At 44.2% G+C, this 20616-nt stretch overlaps 1 protein-coding gene across 7 annotated transcripts in view; it reads right to left on the bottom strand.

Annotated features, from left to right (window-relative positions):
- Positions 1-20616, bottom strand: part of dab1a (DAB adaptor protein 1a) — a 99507-nt gene that overhangs the window by 9711 nt on the left and 69180 nt on the right. For all 7 annotated transcript variants that reach the window (XR_006825176.1, XM_046050142.1, XM_046050145.1 and 4 more), the window contains 3 exons: positions 16723-16872; positions 14841-14903; positions 14619-14715 (listed from right to left, as the gene is read on the bottom strand). Coding sequence is in view for 6 of the 7 variants with exons in the window: in XM_046050142.1 (XP_045906098.1) it covers positions 14619-14715; positions 14841-14903; positions 16723-16872 (310 nt within the window). In the remaining variant the exon portion in view is untranslated. The remainder of the gene's footprint in view (positions 1-14618; positions 14716-14840; positions 14904-16722; positions 16873-20616) is intronic.

Raw genomic sequence — 20616 nt, 5'->3', positions numbered from 1 at the left:
GGTTTGAGGGCGTGAGGGCGAAGTAAAGGCTGGACCACCGTCCAGCTGTGTTCAGTTCAGGAGCAGAGTTTTCTGTCGGAGACGGGAACTCCCTTTGGGTTTTTTTACTTTACAAACCTGCACAGATAAAGATGCAGAACACAATAAAGGAGAAAAGCCAGAAAGCAGAATATGACCTCTTTAATAAACAGAATTAGAATATTAGGCGTTAAAATCCAGCAGGCAAACAGGAACATCCTCAGATCTAATGTTGGACTGTTCCTTTAAATCCCCCCCTCCCAGCCCAGATTACAGACTGTAGAATAATGTGCTGTCACTGCCATCACGCTGCAGATTACACAGTCTGAGAGAGAGAGTGTGTTAATATAAGTGTGTTTCTAAGTTGGGGGTGTAACTGATGCCGGCGCCTGAAGACAGCTGCACTCCAAGATACCAATTATACACTCACGTGCACACACACACGCTCACGTGCACGCACAGTTGTGTCTTCGTCACTTCAGGGGACGTGATTAATTTCCTGAAGACCCTGAAAGAAAAAGTCTTCACACATGAAATAAGAAGAAGAAGAAGAGCCACAGCGTCCCGACACTGACAGAGAGAGAATCTGACACCTGACAGGAAACAGCTGTAGCAGGCCGACGCTGCGTCAGCCAATCACACGCAGGCAGCTTCACATTCTTGCTGGATCACTTTGTTTCTGTTTCTTCACCAGCAACACCCCCCCTCACTGTTAGAAAGAACCATGTCAGTATTTTTAAACCTCTTTCCACACATGTTGGGGTTGAAATGACTTGTAGCTACAGAACGTTTGGAACCTGCTCAGGTGAACCGGCTGCAGCGTGTTCCTTCAGGTCAAAATGGCGTCCACAGAAAGAGCTTCCTGTTGCCAGCGACGACAAACTCCTCTCCCCTGTTTCCACTGCCATTTTCCTGCAAAAACCCCGCCCCCGTTCATGAGATTTCAGAGCGAGGACTGTCCGGTTCGCGGCTGAAGCCATGTACTTGGATTCCAAAACGTTTTGTACCTACTAGTCACTTCGTCTCCAAAATGTGTGAAAATATGATTATAAAATAGGTTTAAAAATACCAAAGCTATCCTTTAACGTTAAACGCCAGCTAACAGTCCCAGCACGCTCTCTGATGCAGCCCTGCGCTGCCCTGGGCCCTCGCACATGTGGCGCGTCGAGGTGGACGGTGCACAAACGTGTTAATCGTCACTTCGAGTTCGACTACGAGTATAACTGAACATGTAGACGTGTTCGGGGCGGGACTCTTCTGAAACATGTAAAGTGTGGTACAGATCTGAGCATGTACAGTCAAAGTACAACAACTTCCTGTGTCATGGCAAATCATCGATATTGGAACCCACGCCACGGGCACGCCATTCCACGAAAACTCACTGTTTGTACAAATTTTAATTGTCAATGGCTTTAGAGTAGACAGGGAAAATCTGAAGTTGGTCGGACTAATTCTCTCAGAGGAGTTTGTTAAAGTACGGACTGTGTAAAAAATCCAAAAATGACCATAAAATTCTAAATGGCCGACTTTCTGTTGGATTTAGGGCATCGCTCCAAGAGGCTTTTTGGTACGTCTGTGCCACAGAAATTTCGTACATGTAGGTAAAACACACCGCGGGGGCTGCTTCGTTGAAGATCACGTCCTGTTGCCAGTAGGTGGCGCTATGACTTTGGGTGAATATTGGCATATGGATGTGTTCAGGGCGGGAATATTGTTACACTTATCAAATTTGGCGCAGATGTGATTATGTGTACTGAAGTTATAACAACGTCCTGTTTTATGGCGAATTACCAATTTTCGATGACATGCCACGGGCAAACTGGCTGACTTGTAAGAACCGTTTGAATAACTTTTAATCGTCAATGGGTGTAGAGTGCACAGCGAAAATTTGAATTTGATTGGACTAAATCCCTAGGAGGAGTTGGTTAAAGTACAAAGTGTGTAAATCGCCAAAAATGACCATTAAATCCAAAATGGCCGACTTCCTGTTGGGTATCGGGCATCGCTTCAAGAGGCTTTTTTGTACGTCTGGACAAGATATACGTACCACAGGAGTTTCGTACACGTAGGTGAAACTTTGTCCAGGGGCCGCTCTGTAGGGGGCTGTACACTGACTGACCGGCCGGCTTGTGTATTGGGACAGAACTTGGGCCACAAAAGACGACGTACAGACAAGAACCCAGACTGAGAAAGACCCCTCGCTTCTTTCTTCTTCTTTGTTGGTTTTTGGGACACAAACATCACCTGACGTGCCCGACATCCGTTTTCATAGCCGACTCTGTGCGTGTGCATGCGTGTGCATGCGTGTGTGCGTGTGCATGCGTGTGTGCGTGTGCATGCGTGTGTGCGCGTGTGCGTGCGTGTGCGTGCGTGTGCGTGCGTGTGTGTGGTGTGTGTGTGTGTGTTCCATATATGCAGATTATGCTTCTATAATGTCTCAGTTTGCAGAGTTCTACCCATCAGATTAACTCCACAGATTAGTGAATGAAGGCAGGCAGCCTAATCTACTGACTGACTGTGTGTTAGTGTGTGTGTGTGTTTCAGGGTCAGGTTTAATGGGGCTTAAATCGACTGGTGGCCTATTTTTAAGGCTTCAGTGATTTTTTTATTTTTTTTTGTTGCTCAGAACATCAGAAGAGTTTGGTTCAGGGAGGACGGGCAGCAGCAAACTCCAGTTATCTTCATCTGAACTTTATCCCCGCGTCTCAGTTTGAACACGAACACACGTGGACCTTTTTTTAAATGTTTAGAACTAAAATCCATCGCGCTCCGACCTTCAGGCAGGATTCTGTCCAGCAGGTGTTTGTTCCTCTGACGTTACGGCAGATTAAAAGCTCTTAGTTATTCAAATATTTGCTGATGAGCTGGATGATGCAACGCTGGGAAACAGTCGCGCGGCGTTGCAGGAACCTGCTCCGTCCTCCCGTCCTTATTGAAGATCTCTGTCGTGAAGCCGGACCCCCCTCCAGGGGCTCATCGTGTCACATCTGCTTTACTTTCTACCACAAACCGGTAGACTCACTGAATATTGATCCGACGCCTGATGTCACCTGGAAGTATTTGGAAGAGGAAATGCGTTTGCGTCGGCAGAACAGCTGCAGACTGTTGACAGCTGCTCCGTCTCAGACTGACCAACATCATTTTCACTTTAGTCTCTCTGAACTCGGCCACTTAGCTGCTGAGTTCAGGGACAGTCTGTGACTCTGGGGTTTAACACGGAGCTGAATCTTCAGAGCATGGGTGGGTCCTCCCCCCACGGTGTGGTGATGGCACAGCGGATAAGACACGTGCCTTTGTTGTGAGAAACCCGGGTTCGATCCCCCACTGTGACACGTCCACCAATGTGTCCCTGAGCGAGACACTTAACCCCTCGCTGCTCCAGAGGCGTGCGACCTCTGACGTGAGCAGCATAAGTCTCTTTGGATAAATAATGAGTAAATATACGTCACTTTGTGCTGAAAAGTGGCGAGGAGGGGTTGGGGTTAGGAGCACAGGCTGTACATACAGAGAACAAGAAAACATTTTGAGCATCAAACACTTCATTTCCTGCATTCTGGTGAATTTCATTCAAATTCATAAAATGTTTTGAGGTCTGTACAGTCGAGGTACAACAACTTCCCGTGTCGTGGCAAATCATCGATATTGGAACCCACGCCACGGGCACGCCATTCCACGAAAACTCACTGCAGCAGGCGCGAGTGGTGAAAACACGGAGTGGAGTTTAGTTTTAATGGGCTGCGTCCGAAAAGTCTCTTTCGCTCAGGAAGACTGATCGATGTGACCCGGAAGTGTTTCAGGGGCAGCAGTGATGAGAGCTGGTTGAGGAAGGAGCCTCGACGCTTCCTTTCATATCTCCTTCATCATCCTTTACTAAAGGAAAGGAGAGAATACCGTCCCACAATTCCTTGCGGCGGCGACATTTAAAGCGACGCACGTCCTCCAACTGAAACGATGAAATCCATCGACCACATTTAGCAAAATCCTGCAACACAGACGCGCATCATGATTCCTGAACGAGCCTCTCACAGTTTCCTGCTTTGGGTTTGTTTTCGTTTGGCTTTTTAAAGTGTTTTCTGCAATAATAAAAAAGAGAAATCACAGACCGTGACGGATAAATGATGCTGATCAGGTTTCCATTTTTCTCTCGCTAAGATGCGCTTTTTGTAGTCCAACTTCAGAACTTTGTAGTTTCATCACAGCAGGTCACGTCTGAGTCCTGACGGATTCTCCTTCGCATCTTTCCTTGACCTCATGACGTTTTCCGGCGAGGAAAGGAGATCTTGTTTGGACTTTTCTGACGCAGCCAAGTGGAAAAGATTTAAGGAAGCAGCGGCGTGGAATCGGAGTTTAATTAGTCAGGGAATGGATTTGACTGACGGCGCTCTGAAAGGTGAACAAACAGAAGCGCTGAATAGGAGACGAGAAGGGTTGAGCATTGACAGGTCGCCATGGTAGCGACTTGTTGATCAGCTTGTAGCCCCGCCCTAAAGCCTCCCCTGCTTCCTGGTCTCTGTTCCTCTAAATGGGACCATAATTTACTAAATGAACATCATGCTGTGTTGAAGAAGACTTGAAACTAGCGACTGAGACCATAAACTCATCACGAAAGTGTTTACTGAGGGAATAAATCAGCTGACAAGTAGAAACATTTTCTCACAGACTTCTATACAATCACACTTCCTGCTTTGGTTTAACGGACGTTTTTAGCATATTTTAGCCGCTCCTCGTGTTTTTCCTGCCTTCTCTCAGGCGCCACCCGCACGCCTACGTTCTGCTAAGTTTCCGCCTCCCGTCCAGACTGAAACAGTGAATCCGAACACCTGAAACGTTAAAGTGTGAAAACGCTGCCGACCCCGTGGTTGGTTTTGGTTTTAAACTCCTGGGCGGCGTGTTCGTGCTGACTGGTGGAAACGATGGCGCTCATGCTCTGCTCTCTGATTGGCTCTCTGATTGGCTCTTATCATTCATGCAAAGCAGAAACACGATGCTGCTGACAGAGTTTTAGTTTTGTTGTTTGTGTCCTCTGCGTGTCTCCGTATTGACTTTGCGTCAACTCCCAGTCTGTTTCCCGCCGCCACAGCCTCTCTGTCCTCCCGTCTTCCTCTCAGTAACAGTTCCTCCTCGCCGTCGCTCCACGCAGAGGAATCTCTGCTGTGGTTCTTCTCCATCGCTGCTCTTCCTTCGTCTCCAGTAGAACTTTCTTCTTTAACAATCTGCTTCCTGTTTACACCGGCACGCACACGCTCAGTGTACGTGAACGGCCACGTGATGTGCCTTTTCATTTGTTTTAATATATGCAGCTGAAACGCTGCTGTGGACGCAGATAGTTTCTGTAGCAGCAGGGTGGCAGTTGCACGCAGAGAGCGGTGGGCTGCAGATTCCTGGCTTTGGTCTTCAAGGACGCCGCGTGCCTCAGCTGGCTCTGTGTGTGAATGTGTTGTATTGTTGGTCGTCCTTCAGACACAAACAGACTGAAAGTCTGCCGTTTGTGTTTTTACTGTTTTTGTTGGTCTGGGTTTGAGTGACAGGAGGCGGAGCCACAGACGCAGCCTGGCAAGTGTTGAGGCGATAAAACCGAATCTGTGTGCATGAATTAACAGGATATATATGTGATGTTGAAGCATTTATTGGAGTGATGTCAAAGATAAGAGTGACTGCACTAAATGTGAATAAACAGCAAGCAGCAGCCGTAGTGACGAGGACGGATGAGCGCGAGCTGCTCAGTCTGTAGATCATAAATCAATACCCGGCGTGATTGATTAGCCGTACCCTCCGTGAAGCTCATTAACTCATTATATGCTCCAGCAGACAAACAGGAAAAGATTCATTGCTTGACCTCACAGTTGGCCTTGAAGGCAGATGGCTGATGAAGAGAACCGCATGTTCGCAGGAGCCGGCGCAGACTCGCAGGTGGAGGCTGAATGATCGTGATCCGGGTCGAGCTCGTCGGCAGAAACACGGTCGTTAAGTTCTTTAGACCAGGAGGCCTGACGAGCAGAAAGCCAGCAGGTGTGGAGGAGAACCAGGGGCCAGGAGACGTAGGCCACGCCCACACAGGCTGCCATTTGGACTTCATAACTTGGGATAAATAAATAGTTGACTTACCTATATTTTAAAGTTCTGTTTTTATTTATTTATTGTATTAAAGTCAGATATATTAACAACATGTGACTCGCAGGACGACAGATATAACATGTCCCTCACTCTTATTGGATATTTGATAGAACAATAAAGTCATTTGTAAAACAAGCGCGTTCAGAAAACGTGTTTTTACACAAGAAAAGGGATTTATGATAAGAATTACTCAACGTCTCCGGCCTGTGAGGTCAATCCCTTCATATCTTTATGTAAACACAAATATACACTTAATCTTTGGTCATTTCAATAAACTATGAAGGAAAAATACAAAAAAGGTGGACAAATCTTATATATTTACTCTATACTGCTGAAAAGGAGCAGGGTGGACATTTTGAGCTAACGTTAGCGTTTTGCAGAGGCTACGTAGCCTGACGTGCACCTCCTCAAAAATGTAACTACACGTCGAGTCGACGCGGACCGTAAGCTCTGTGATTGGTCGGCTGGGCAGCCTCGCAACGCCTCCGAGCCGACAGGAAGTGCCCGTGCTTTGAAGCAACTTTTACTAGCGGCCAAAACGGCGGCTGTAACACGGTGGATCGATATATTTGAGCGTCACAACCCGAGCGAAATGACTCGTTTCACTATCAGAATGTGATCCACTCGGTCGGTGACATTTGAAAAAGTTACACCAGCCGCACGTTTACTGTTTTACCCACATTCACGTTAGCGGAGCGCTAACAGGAAGTTAGCCTGCTCGGCCGGCAAAAGTCACCACAGTGGACGCTGTAGCGCTGCTGCTGACAGGCGTTTGGGGGTGTAATCGCAGAACGACGGGGACACCGACGCACAAGTATAAATACCTGGCTACGGCATAGCTACGCACTTAGACCCTATGCAGGAGTATAAATCAAGCTAATCAGGGAGGACACGTTACGTCCAAACACGTTAAACTTAAAAATGTCAAAATCAGATAGTAAGAGAGCTGAAAAATCCCACAGCTAAATTTCCCTCCACTGCTGTGATGTCACCTCATGAGAGTGACGTCCGTTTTTCCACTTCAAGGGACAGTAAATGCAACTCAACAGGGTGGACGGTCGTTGCTGGGGACAAACATAAAACCTTATTTCTAGATAAAACAGCATTTGACCGAGTAGAGAGATGTAGAGCTGTACGGAGCCAGAAACAGGAATGAAGGCAACAAAAAGGAGGCAAAGCTGTAAAATCAAATGCGACCTCAGTCTGGACGTTCATGCAACTCTGACGTCACGCTAGAGCCACGGTGAACGGAAAGCTCCACAAAAAGCCATAACTAAAACTCCCGAGGCCCCTTTCTTTCACCGGAAAGCCAGCTGGACGTGTGCTGGGTCACCTGCATGCTGCTCGTCCGGGAGGAAACAGCAGAGAGAGAGAGCGCTGCGGGGCTTAAACGTGTCGTACAGCGTCAGAAACTGTAACGAAAAGGACAGAAACTGGGAACATTTGTCATAAATTGGGAGAAATACAGGAAATCAGGAGAATGAATGAATGAATGAAGCTTTGTGATTGTGTCATGCGTATGATTACACCCAGCCCGCATGGGCTTACAAGACACCAACATTAATATACAGAGAAAAATATATATAGAAGAACGGCAGGTCCAGAGTACATCATGTACAGTGCTAACCAAATAGAAACAAGGATGAGAAGCGAAGTAATAATAAATAGTACATATTCAGATACACGACCCACATAAACCCGTAACCCTACACAGAACAAATCCTTCTTTTCCAGGCCTTTGAGACAAAGTTTGCAATCTTAAATACATCATAGTCCAACATAACAAGCACACTCACTCATTTTTGATGGTCAGCATACCAAAATATTTCCCGTGTAACATCCAGAAACAAAGATTCTCTTATATCATCATAATGTGTACAATACAAGAGGAAATGAGATTCACTTTCCACTTCACCAAGGTCACACAATCGGTTTTCCTCTGGAATATTTTAGAATCGACCAACCTCAGTGGCCAGAGGCAAAATCCCAGATCTCAGCTGTGCAACCGAGGATCTCTGGCTTCCAGATAAACGAGATGTAACAAACAATTCCGGACTGAAGTTCTGTTTGATATGCACGTATGTCAAGGCACGTTTATTTGTACAGCACATTTCAACAACAAGGTAATTTAAAGTGCTTTACATAAAACACAAAAAAAAGCAACAGGGAAATTGAAAAATAATAAAAGTTAGAGTGCAGTGTACAATCAGGGTTAAAAGAGTTAAATGGAAAATAAAAACAGGCTGAGGGGTTGAGCAAATAATTGAGTTACTATTATTTTGAAAAGAGAATAAACAGATCTACTCTCTCTAGCTAGTCTGTACTCGGGTCCACAGCGATCTTTGGGTCCACTGAAACTCCAAAAACCCTCGGACACAACAGAGAAACCAGGACACGTCTGTCCGCAGGCCGCTTTGATCCAGTTATACTCTGGACCCACCTGCGCGTTTACAGGTGGACAGAGGTTCCTGCAAATCACTCAGGCGCGAGATTTAAGACCACTTTAAGACCAGTCTCACTCTCATTATCTTTTCACTCAGTTACCTACTCATTTCTCACCGTGTAAATATTTAAATAAAAGCTAAAAACAAAGAAAAAGAAAACAGGACAGTAGAAGTTACAGTGCAGTGTAAGTTATCAATCTACTAGTTAAAGGCAGCGGTAAAAAGAAAAATCTTCAGTCTTACTTTAAAAGAACTGAGAGTTTCAGCAGACCTGCAGTTATCTGGGAGCTTGTTCCAGATATAGTTGTCCTTAATTCATCACAGTGACCCGGTGAGAGCCGTCTGTGCATCCACGCTAACTGCTAACTGCTAACAGCTGACAGCTAACAGCTGACAGCTAACAGCTGACAGCTAACAGCTGACTGCTAACAGCTGACTGCTAACTGCTAACTGCTAACAGCTGACAGCTAACAGCTGACAGCTAACAGCTGACAGCTAACAGCTGACAGCTAACTGCTGACAGCTAACTGCTAACTGCTAACAGCTAACTGCTGACAGCTAACTGCTAATTGCTAACAGCTAACTGCTGACAGCTAACTGCTAATTGCTAATTCAGCTACTTTTGAAGGAGACGCTTTGACTTCGGGTGCTTTCACACCAGCCTCCTTTAGATTCGGTTGAATCGCACTAGAGTTCGTTTCAGCCCCTTGGAGCGTTTCGCTTGTGTTGTGAAAGCAAACGAACCGACCGCAGGATTTTACGATGGCCAAAGCTAAACCGCCACTAATAAATCCATCTGCTGACCGCGAAATGAGTTCAGTGATCTTATAATTGATCTGTAGCCACGTGTAGGGTGTGTTTATGAAAATAAATTTGGGTTTGAGCGGGTAAACGCTGTTAAAAAAGGAGCGCCAGTAGTGCTCCCTATAGGCTAATAAGCCCCGAATTATCGCTGTACACGTCCTGTTTTTACGTTATTATTCGTAACAGGCTCTGCGGTCGATCTGCAGTCTGACATCATGATTACTTTGTGAGCTGTTTGCGATACAGATCAGAAGTATTAAAGTGCTGCAGAAACTTCCGTCAGTCACGGGAGTTTGATTTCCCCACGTGGCGTCCTGATGATGCAGGATGACAAACGCCAAAGCTGTCCGATCACTAAGTTTCCTGTAAGTCTGTATAACTGCAGTGTGAACAGGAACCGGATCAGAACTAAAACGCAACGTGAATCTAAGCCTGGACTATAAAACAATAACAATATAACATGATCAATAAATATTCAATAAATGATTTAATTCACTTAAATCAAAAACGAATTAGGACTTAATTTTTGTATTAAGATGTTTATTTTGTGAAGGAAAAGGGACTGAAAAAAAGCTTTTACTTAGTTTTACTCGTGCATATTTGTTCACAATTGTTTTGAATGTTGTACCTCAGATTTGAGATCCACTGTTTGGCATCAAGTGTTGACAAAAAATCAGCCTTTAAACTCAAAAGAAATAACGATTTGATACTTATCGTGATAATTATCGATATCGAAAGATATGAAACCTTTTAGCGTCCAGCCCTACGTGAATCTTTTTTTTTTCCCGCTTGGTCTGGAAACAAGTGAACCGAGCTTCAGGTGTGAAAGCACCTTTAATGTGTGAATGACCGGCAGGGAGAACCAAAGTGAGCGAACAGTTAATACGGGAACAAGAAACGAACAAGCAGGACTGTTTCACACGGTCGAGAGCTGGAAAAATATTCCAGAAGGAAAACCGATGTGAGTGAATCCCATTTCATTTTGTTCTGTACGCGTTACGATGACGAGAGAATCAAAGTTTCCGAAGCTTACGCGAGAAAATCCCTGAAATGTTTTGGTACAATGATGATCAAAAAAACTTGATTTTTTCAATTTTGTGAACTCTGTCTCAAAGGCTTGTTTGTATAGTTATATATCCTGTATATGTATATTTGTATATACATGTGTGTGTATTTATATTTACTATTATTCCTCTTATTCTCCCTTCTGCATTGTTTGACTCTGTATATCTGGCTCTGGATATACTGTACATGATGATTTTGGCGTCTTGTAACACAATAATAAAACTTCATTCATTCATTCATTATTATTATTTGTTTGCAGGACAAAATAAACCAAAGATGGACAGATGTGGACAGATGTCTCTCTCTCTGTGTCTGAAACATGTGGCAGCTCAGATGTCAGATTTTTTTCTTGGTGATATTATTTCAGATTAAACGGGCTCACGTTGGTTTTTGGAAGCAGAAAGTCTGAGATTAAATCGTGAAGAAAGATTCATATGAGAGCCGGAACACGTGTCGGGCCGGGTAACGCCATCTGACATGCGTCTGTTTTTTTGTGCTCCTGCAGGAACCGTCCTCCTGATGAAGACGCTTCCTCCTCTTCCTCCTCACGCCACAGTTTCCTCGTCACAGACGCAGCAGGTCGCCTCAGCAGGTCGGTGCAAATCTGATCTCTGGAGTTGCTGCGTTGTGTCAGTGTTGCCTTCAGGTGTTCTTCCCGTAGAAGTTTCACGAGTGTTCAGTGACTGGTGCGGGAGGCAGCGACCTGATTGGTCTGCAGCCAACCTCGCTGACCCACAGGTCATTAGAGAGAGAGTGTGACAGAGCAGTCATTGTTATCAGTCCTCTCTCTCTCTCTCCTGTGTTTTCTGAGTGTCTCTCTCTCATTAACAGAGTCTCATTATGAGTCTTAACTGTTTCTCACTCGTGCATTAAGCCCCAGCGTTCATCTCCGCCGGGACGTTTGGTCCAAATGATCCTGCGGTGTGGCGGGTTTACGGACATAATCTGAAGGTCGTAGACTGGATCTGAGCCTCCGATCAGAAAAAAATAATTTGTCAAATCGTTTAAGAAGTACTTTTGCTTGGCGGCTCGACACTTTCTCCTTCGTCCCTCGCTAGTTTCTCTCTCTTCCTCCACTTTGCAAACAGCGCCATTATAATCAGGCCATCGAATACCGCCGCTTTTCAGAATAAGCTGAGATGAGACGCTCTGACGCCTTTAACCCACGGCTAGCTGTGTCTAAATGGTGCCGTAACTATACTGATGTTTTACTGTTTCTGGATGTATCGTGTGGTTTTATGTTGTGAGAATTGTTCTGTTTTGTTGTTGTTTTTATAGTGTCTTGATGTACTTTCTGTATACTGTATATTTTATCATTTTTAAGGTATCAAAACATCTTGCCAAAGGACCGCAGTTGAAAATTAGCAAGTAGGCTGACACTGACACATTTACAGTAATGTTGATTAATGTGTGTTGTCCTTATAAATAAATAAATAGAAAATAACACGAGTCTCTAAACCTAAGACTTTATGCATGTCGACCGGCTAACCGTACAGCTAGCAGGTAGAGTTAGCTTCCTTTGTGTTGCTGCGACGTAGCGAACGGTGGCGTTTCAAACGGGTGCTGAAGGGTACCTTTTAGCGTCAAATAATTACGCTTTGTCACGCTGTCTGAAAGCGTCGGTAATGACGCACTGAGATGGGAACGCGTTGCGTGTTCAGACAGCGTAAGCGAGATGTGCGACAGTAATAAATGTCCGTGCGAAACAGTGTGCTGTACGATTATGTGGATTATTATACGGTTATTTTTAGAAATCAACTTAATCGATGAATCGTTTCAGCCACACACGCAAGGTCGACTCCATGTTTGTTTCTGTCTGAAGTCACGTTTGATCACGCGAGATTCTGTGAGAGCCCAAGTCCCCGGGACCCCCGCTCTGAAACCGTCTGCTGAGTGAGAGTAAAATATTAAACATCGGTTCGTTCTGTCTGTGGGATCCTCCCGACCCTGGTGCACTCTTCACGTTTAAATCTTAGAATTAACTGATGTGAAAATTGACCAGAATTTACAGCAGAATTTTACTGTCGCGGTGATTTATTGTGGCTCAACAATGTGATATCGTTGCCATTTTTGTTTAGTGTTTGCAGATCACTTCATTTCTGGAGTAATTTGGTGCATTAATACATCTGAGTGTGTCCGTGGATCTGAGCGAGCTGCTGGGTGCCAAGCAAATTTATTCCTGCAGTCTGACCATATCTTTTCACCCGTAGCTGTGTCGTTAGCAGCAGCAACACACACGTAAGGTGCTTCCATATAAATTAGTCTGACTAAATTTCTACAGAAATCTACATGACAAAACAAGTTGCATTCAACCTGCAGTGCTCGTTATTTAATGAGCTTAAAATGAGGCTTATCGTGGCGATGCGTTCTTTTGCTTCACTGTTACCTCGTGTTGCTTGTTGTGCAGTTGCTTGCCAGTAGGGCAGTATTTAAATTTTGCGACAGCTTTACTTATTAAGGCCCCGCCCACTCTGCTGCACTTTGGTTTTAAAACGAGACCTTTTGCTGCATGTGCTCCTCCCGTCCAGAATAAAACGGCGAAAACCAAGACTTAAAACAGAGACGACCACGTTTGGTGTTTCTAAACTGGCGGCAGCGTTTTAGTGCAGACAGGCAAAAACGGAGGACTTTAGAAAAGGTGACGCAGACGCTCACGCTCTGCTCTCTGATTGGCTCTTATCAGTCATGCAAAGAAACACGATGCTGCTGAGTTTTAGTTTTGGTGTTTTTATTCAAATATTTTGTACCGTGTAAAAAACACTTACAGCCGACACTTGTACTGTGCATGTCGCCGTTTACTTTGCGACGACTCCCAGTCTGTTTCCCGCCGCCACCGCCGCTTTTACCTCCCGTGTTCCATTCAGTAACAGTCCCAGCTCGCTATTGGTCCATGCAAAATAAAACCTGGTGCGGTTCTTTGTCTGCATTTCTTTATTATTTCACCAAATCTTCTGTAACTACGGAACAGACAATCTGCTTCCTTGTTTACACCGGCACGCTCGCGCCCAGCGTACGTGAACGTAAAAATCCTTTCTTAAAGTGTTTATGTAATCATAGGTGTCATTTACACCGGGGACGCTGAGGACCCCACAGCTTATTAAAGGCGTTCTGAAAAAAAGGTTTTAACAAGAAAAGTTAAATAAGAAATGAAAATACCTTTAGAAATGTTTATTTGCACAATTAGAAAACATGCAGTGCAATTAAAATATAGAAGAAACAAAGTGCGTTGTCCACATTAGTAACGTAATGTCTCCAGAATGTTTGTCCCCACCTCTTTTCAGCACCAAGTGATGCCCTTGAATGCAACACGCTCAGTCACAAAACTATCACCCTCATCTTAATGAAAACTTTACCTTACATCGTCCCACGTCTCTGATGCACACGCTGGACACTCAGGCTGTCCTGCTGCACCGTCAGCTTGTTGTTTTTAGGGTTTACTTTAATTTAAAGTGAAGTCAAAAAGTCACGTTGGAAATTCAAGATGAAAAACTCAAATTAAAACACGTGCGCTGCTGAGGATATTCAATCAGTCAGTCAATCAGACCTCTGTCCAATCAGATGACATTCTGTGAGTCGTGTGATCTGAGACACAGAAGCTCAGACTGGAAAACCAAAGAATAAAGTTTATATTTAAATTTGTCACACTGAGAAAAATTCAGACCGATTTTCAAAATAAAACATTTGCAGTTTATTTGTTTTTAATTTAGTCCCTTCTGTGCTTCCATACGCTCTGCACATCTCGTTAATTTTATCTTTTAACGCCGTCCACATGAATAAACTTGAGCTAGATTTTCTTTTTCTTTCTGCAGAGTCGAACTGAACATCGTCTCTCCATCACACATATTTCCTCCCAATTACTGTGTGTCACCTTTCACCTCCTCCCCTCCCCCTCCATTCATCACTCCGCCTGGTTGGTTCGTCTCTGTACAAGCTGCTTTTCACGCTCTCTAAACCTCCTCCTCCTCCTCCTCCTCCTCCCCCCCCCCCCCCCCCCCCCCCCCCCCCCCCCACACACACACACATATACACACTTCTCTCCCCTCTGCCCTCTGCCTCCGAATCTTCTGACTCTCCAGCTCCCCTTCATCTCTTGTCTCGACTCTCTCTCCCGCTGCGTTTGTTTTCCCTCCGCTTGTAGCAGCGGTGTATTTAAGTAGAAAATGAAGGTCCTACCTGAGGGCACAGACGCAGGATTGAAGGGAGCAAACAGTTCTGTGGGAGGCTGCAAGCCCAGCGAGGGGTCGAGGGTGTTGGCTGGAGAAGCGGGGGTCTGCGCAGGGCGCGATTGGAGGTCGGATCGAGAGAAAACAATAATAATATAACAATAATCGGAAAGTATAGTTAGGATTTTATAAGATTTAAATCACAAAACGTGCATGTATGACAGCTACTCACCGATGGAGAGGTGATGTCAGGAGGAGTGGACATGTCTCCAAAAATCTCTAATTGGTTGATATTCTGAGAATAAGAGAAAGTATACACTAGCAGTCAGGTACAATAGCTACACTGTTGTACTACATGCATTATCTGGGTCAGTTTACATTCCAGTGCAACATGCATCACACACTGCATGCAACAAGACACGAGCTTGGTTTGGTTGTGGTACCTACCTGAGCACTGTGGCAGCAACACAGAAGAGGTAACAGAGGGGTGAGGTGAGATGGGATAATGAGATGAAATGATTGATTATGATGACATACCTACCAAGAGTTATCACAGTCGTAGTTATCTGCTACACATAAAGATGTTTTCCACCAGCTGGTCCAAAGGCAGACTATCCCCCTCCACATCCCCACCCCACACCCCCCACCTTGCATCATTATAGTGTCTTCTTCTGGACAAGTCATTAATGTTCCTCTGTTGTAGTAGAGGATGTCTGGTGTGCCTCAGAGGAAACAGCTATCAAACACAGCAGCCTTTCTATTTGATCTGAATTTGTTCTGTATCGTTCTGTTTCCTTTCACAGTCTCCCCATGATCCTTTTCTTTAGTATCTCTGCATTAATAATATCTTTAGGCCTGGTGGCAAGTGAAGGAAACTCTATTTTTAGTCGTAAAGGAATTTAAGCCTTGAATAAATGGTCAGAGATTAGCATAAATCATGGATGCGGATAATTTCCTTTGAAATAATGAATGTTCTTAGAATATCTTCCCTCTTGTTCTTTCTCGTAGGTCACACATAGACCAAAAAGTACTTTTTACATCTATCAGAAAATTGATCTGTGTGCATGGTGTTTAACAGTTATGGGTCTGGATGGGTATGTTAGGTTTTTTACAAAGAGAAGGGGGGAAGGAAGGCTGTAATGTGGACTATTGTTGCTGCAGAGTCTACTGCAGAAGATAAAGATCAATTCAACAAGATGCTAAGCTAGATATCAAAGATACAGAAAATGGTGCATCCAAAAGGACTGATAACAGGATTATATTCACAAAACGCATTTTAAGAAACATCCTTCTCAAACTAAAATGCAACAAATTCCTATAGCTGTTACTCAGTGTTGTGGCACAGGGTGCTCTGAGTCAATAACACACAGCATTTGCTAATGTTCTTTAAACAGAAACCCCCAGCACAGGAAAAATGCCACTGGAGCGAGTGTTCAAACAGTACAGGAAGTTAGACGTTAATAGACGTTCTGTCCACTTTTAGTTAAGTCACTTGACTCAATATTCTTTACGCATGTGGATCTGGGGTGGTGGGGTCAGGTTGCTGTGATTATCAGAGTGTTATGAATGCTTCATTAATGTGCTCTGAGCAGCCTGACTCTGCAAGTGTGTCTGCAGGCGAGATGACCGCCGCTGTCTGCTAACCCTCCTGACCCCCACCCGTTCTCTAGCAGACACTCTAACCTTTACGTCCACTCTGCCCTTAAAAGACCTCTGCTCGGAGCTGCTGGGAGTGTCTTTCTCTAGGCTATACCACTCGTCATGTATATGTACACATGCAAGTGTGAACGCACAGGTGCACCCATACATATGGTACTCTACGCTACCTCTGCCTCAACCCGGTCACTATGCAACAGCGAGGTCGCATGTTTTATTCATAAAGGACAGGGGTCAAGAGTTGAGGTGATTTACGACTAGAGAAGAACAAAAGTGTAGCGGTACCGAGGAGGATGGGAGATCATCTGAGGATATGCCTAAAGAAGAAGTTCATGGGGGCTGATAGGTAACCTTTAGGACAGTGTGTTCCCTGCTTACAGATACTGAAAACCCTCCTAGCTTTTGTCTGAACCCCAACCCCAACAGCACTGTCCTTTGCTGGATGTACGTAGCCTTACCTGAGTCACCATTTCCAGACCTAAGTCTATCAGATCCGCCACTGCCTGCTGCTGCTGTAGTTCAGTTTGTTCTTGCTGGAGTGGCTGATCATGGAAATGATGTTGGTGATGATGGTAGTGGTGGTGGTGGGGGTTGTTTTCTTGTCCATTCTGCAATCACAACCCCAGTGTTAGATGGCAGGTGGGATGAAAATGTGCTCACACACAAATAAATTAGTGGTTTTTCATGCACTCAGAGAGAGGGTGAGACAGAAGGGAGTGGGGTGAAATGAGGCTCATTTAAGAGGGGAATATAATGGTCTGCAGGTGTTATAGTCACAAAACACACACACACTACCACACACATCACCATACACTCACTCAGGCGAAGGTACGGTTCTTCTTGACAGACTTAGAGCCAAAGTGAAGATTTAAAAAGGTTTAAAGATCATCCCTACCTTTAGTCTAAACTATAGCACTGAGCTGAGGTTTAAACCCTCTTTGTGTTTCTGTAAAGCCTGCTCCCCTGTGTCAGGAACCACAGTGTGAGACAGGCAGGCAGACACAGTAAGAGGAGCTGGATTAACTAACATGCTGTATGTGAGAGCAAAGGGAGGGAGTATGTTACATTTTATGGGTAAAAACTGCTTCCTTACTGCTAGCTTGCTCTGCATCATGACAAGCTGGATCTCCATCAAAGTGAATTACAATCAAAAAATTACAGGATATGTTCATGCTTTATTATCAGCAACAAATCCCATGAAAAAATAGGAATTTATCCAGCTAACAAATGTTGTCTGTACAGTCAACAGCTGATATGGCTTGTGGCTTCTGAATTACGTCGTACTTGCATGGATTTTGCTCCCACCCCAGAAAAATCTGACTGTACAAACATCCTCCAATTTTTTTTTTCAGCTATAGCAGAATGATCAAGGGTTCTGCCAGATCTTTTGCCAGCACTGGCACTGAAATATGATGTGCAGATCGCTCTGGCAAAGCAAGAGTAGTTGGTGCACTACAATATTGCTGAGTGTATGCTTTTCTTTGGATGAAAGCATGAAGTATGGCCATCATTAACTAATGATGAAGAACAATAACAGCTTGCCCAATACTAATCAGTTTTGGAAATACATTCTACTGGATGCATAATAGTTCATTTGAATCCAACTGATGAAATCCACCTAATCTGGATTTTTGAATATTTAAATGTACCTGACAGTTGGATTGAAACATACAGTATCTACTCGGCTAAAGGCTACAATCTGCTGTTGCCCATTCCTCTGCCTTTCTATCTTCACTCTCACTTTGTCCATCCCTCTCTCTCTTGCCCTGCCAATTATCCCTCTGTGCCCATTATACACTCTTGACCATCTCTTTGCCCAGGCCTTTATCTTTATCAGTACAGCCGCCACCTATCAATTAGCCATCTCCAGGGAAACAGTAATTACCTGTGCACATGTGTTCTGCATACAATTATCGCAGTCCCTTTAATTAACGCCACCTTGCTGATCCCTTACCGTCTGACTGATCACACAGGCAAACTGTCACATGCAAACACAAACACACACACACACACACACACACACACCCACACACACACCGTCTCACAACTCGGAACAAAACAGAACCGGACTAGGGACATTTTTCTCTCCCTTTAAGTCATTTTCTCTGTCACACTCTTTCACACACATAAACTCACACACAGACACCAAAACCCTCAGCACCACACACACAAACACAATTTAGATGCAACCTTTATTTTAACCTCAAAGCAAGGCCAATAAAGACACAGATTGGAATTTACAGAAATGCCCCTTTTATATGGGTCTTATACAGTATATAATATGATACATATCATATCATATATCATACTAATTCAGTGTTTGAGCAGAGTTGATGTGTTTGGCTTGTTGGCGGTACTATGCTGACCTCTACATGGTAGCGAGGGCTTCTGTTGATTCACACTCGCTCAGTTCTAACAGGGTCAAAAGCTCAGTAGATTGAATTGGTTTTATATGTGTGTCTGTGGGTGTTTTATTGATTTGTCATCGTTTACGGAGGTGACAGAGTAAACAACAGAAGAGATTGCTTTAAGACAGGATGTTGCATTTCTGCCGGTTCTATCATTTCATCTCAGGTGTAGTGGGTACACACACACAGCAATGATCCCATCTAATGCTAGTTTCAACTGTCATTATTTCTACTGAGGAGACGCCTCTGGTCACTCCGCCGTCAGTAATGTCACAACAAGTGCTATTGCTGCATTCATGCCATGTTGGCTGAATAGGAAGAATGAGAAAACATCTCAATTTTAAGTGTTAAAATAGTTAGCATCAATGCAAGCCCTGCAGCCACTCCATATAAACAATAATGTTGCCTAAATTTGTGATCATTAGGAATTAATAACAAATTCATCATGTCAGCTATAAATCTCCTTTGTAATTAGCTGAATTGACTGTATTGATGTTAACAATGGAGTTTATTTACAGTACACTGGCAGCAACTGCAGCTTTGCAGCCATTTTATAAGGTGCACCAGTTTTTAGCTGTAGCTTTAGCAGTTCTTTTCACTAAATATAAGATGTATCCAAAATGCCTCGTTTCTCCTTGAGGCTGCTTATTGTAACAATAGGATGTGAATGCAGCATTTGGACTTCTGATGGAAAAATCCTGCTGTGACATCAGTGATGGAGGTGCAACATGCTTGAAAGATTCAACCCACGGAGAGAGCAGCACAGCGGCAGTTTTCTACCCTCTGGGTTAAAACCAAATTATATTGTCTTTAATACAATACATGCGGTTTGCCACAAAGTAAATTCTTAAATTTCTATGATCCATTTATATTTCTATGATCCTGGGTTATATTTACTCCCTCTGACTTACTAGGAAGCAGCAATTTGCTTTATTTAAAATAGGGTGGACGACTAGTCCGATTGGTTGCACAACAAGAGAGAAATATTGGATTTGTTCACGTTCAGACACCTGCCAACACAAAGGCAATCCAAATAGCAGCATGTGTTGTGGGCTGGGTGAGGAGAGAACAGAAATACTATGGTGCCTGTAAGCTTCTTACCAAAGCTGAGGATAATATGCAGCCAGAAAACTGCGAGACTGATTCCAAGCCTACCAAAATTCCTAGTGTGGGATTGTGACTGCCAGGAGTGACGTGGAGGAGTCCAGTTTTAGCGGTTTAAGGATAAAAGACTCACTGCAGGGGAATACACACAGAGCTGGTGAGCTCTGGATGGACTGAGGGAATACTGATCTATGGAACAGCAACATGGGCTCACAACCACACGCACAGACACATTCAGGACAGCAGCCTGGTTATTGAGAATGAAGATTTTAGCAGATTAAATCAGGCACAAATATAACTAGCATCTTTATAGGCAGATAAAAAAGCAACTGAGTTATAGTGCAGCCTGACAGTGGCCAAGGTCATCTTTCATTATAACAACTGGCAGTGTGGCAGCCACTAACAAGAGCTTAAAGATATGCCACATACACACACACACACACACACACACACACACACACACACACAAACACACACAAACACAAGTACTGTAAACACACATACAAACAGTGATTTAGATTTACTCTGGAAACACTCTTATATGCATCAACAGGGTGAACGACTGTTCAACATCCTTCTATATAGATACAAAAATATGAGGCCATGCACATTAAAGTCAGACGTATAATTTATATCCATCAAAGAAAAGATATGACAGTGACAAAATGTGTGCTCAGCGCAATCTGGCGGGTCATGCAGCTTTGTATTGGATTCACCACTGGCAAACCACAGCCAGGCATGCGTCATAAAGCAAACTGACACGACACACGCATTCACACACAGTATTCTGGTTAACCATAAGGAGCAGGCACCACGGAGCATGAGGAGAAGGGCACCAGC

Source organism: Micropterus dolomieu, linkage group LG05, assembly GCF_021292245.1.
Source record: "Micropterus dolomieu isolate WLL.071019.BEF.003 ecotype Adirondacks linkage group LG05, ASM2129224v1, whole genome shotgun sequence".
Taxonomy (NCBI): domain Eukaryota; kingdom Metazoa; phylum Chordata; class Actinopteri; order Centrarchiformes; family Centrarchidae; genus Micropterus; species Micropterus dolomieu.
Note: the sequence above shows the minus strand (reverse complement) of the source record. Positions and strands in the feature narration are given on the sequence as shown.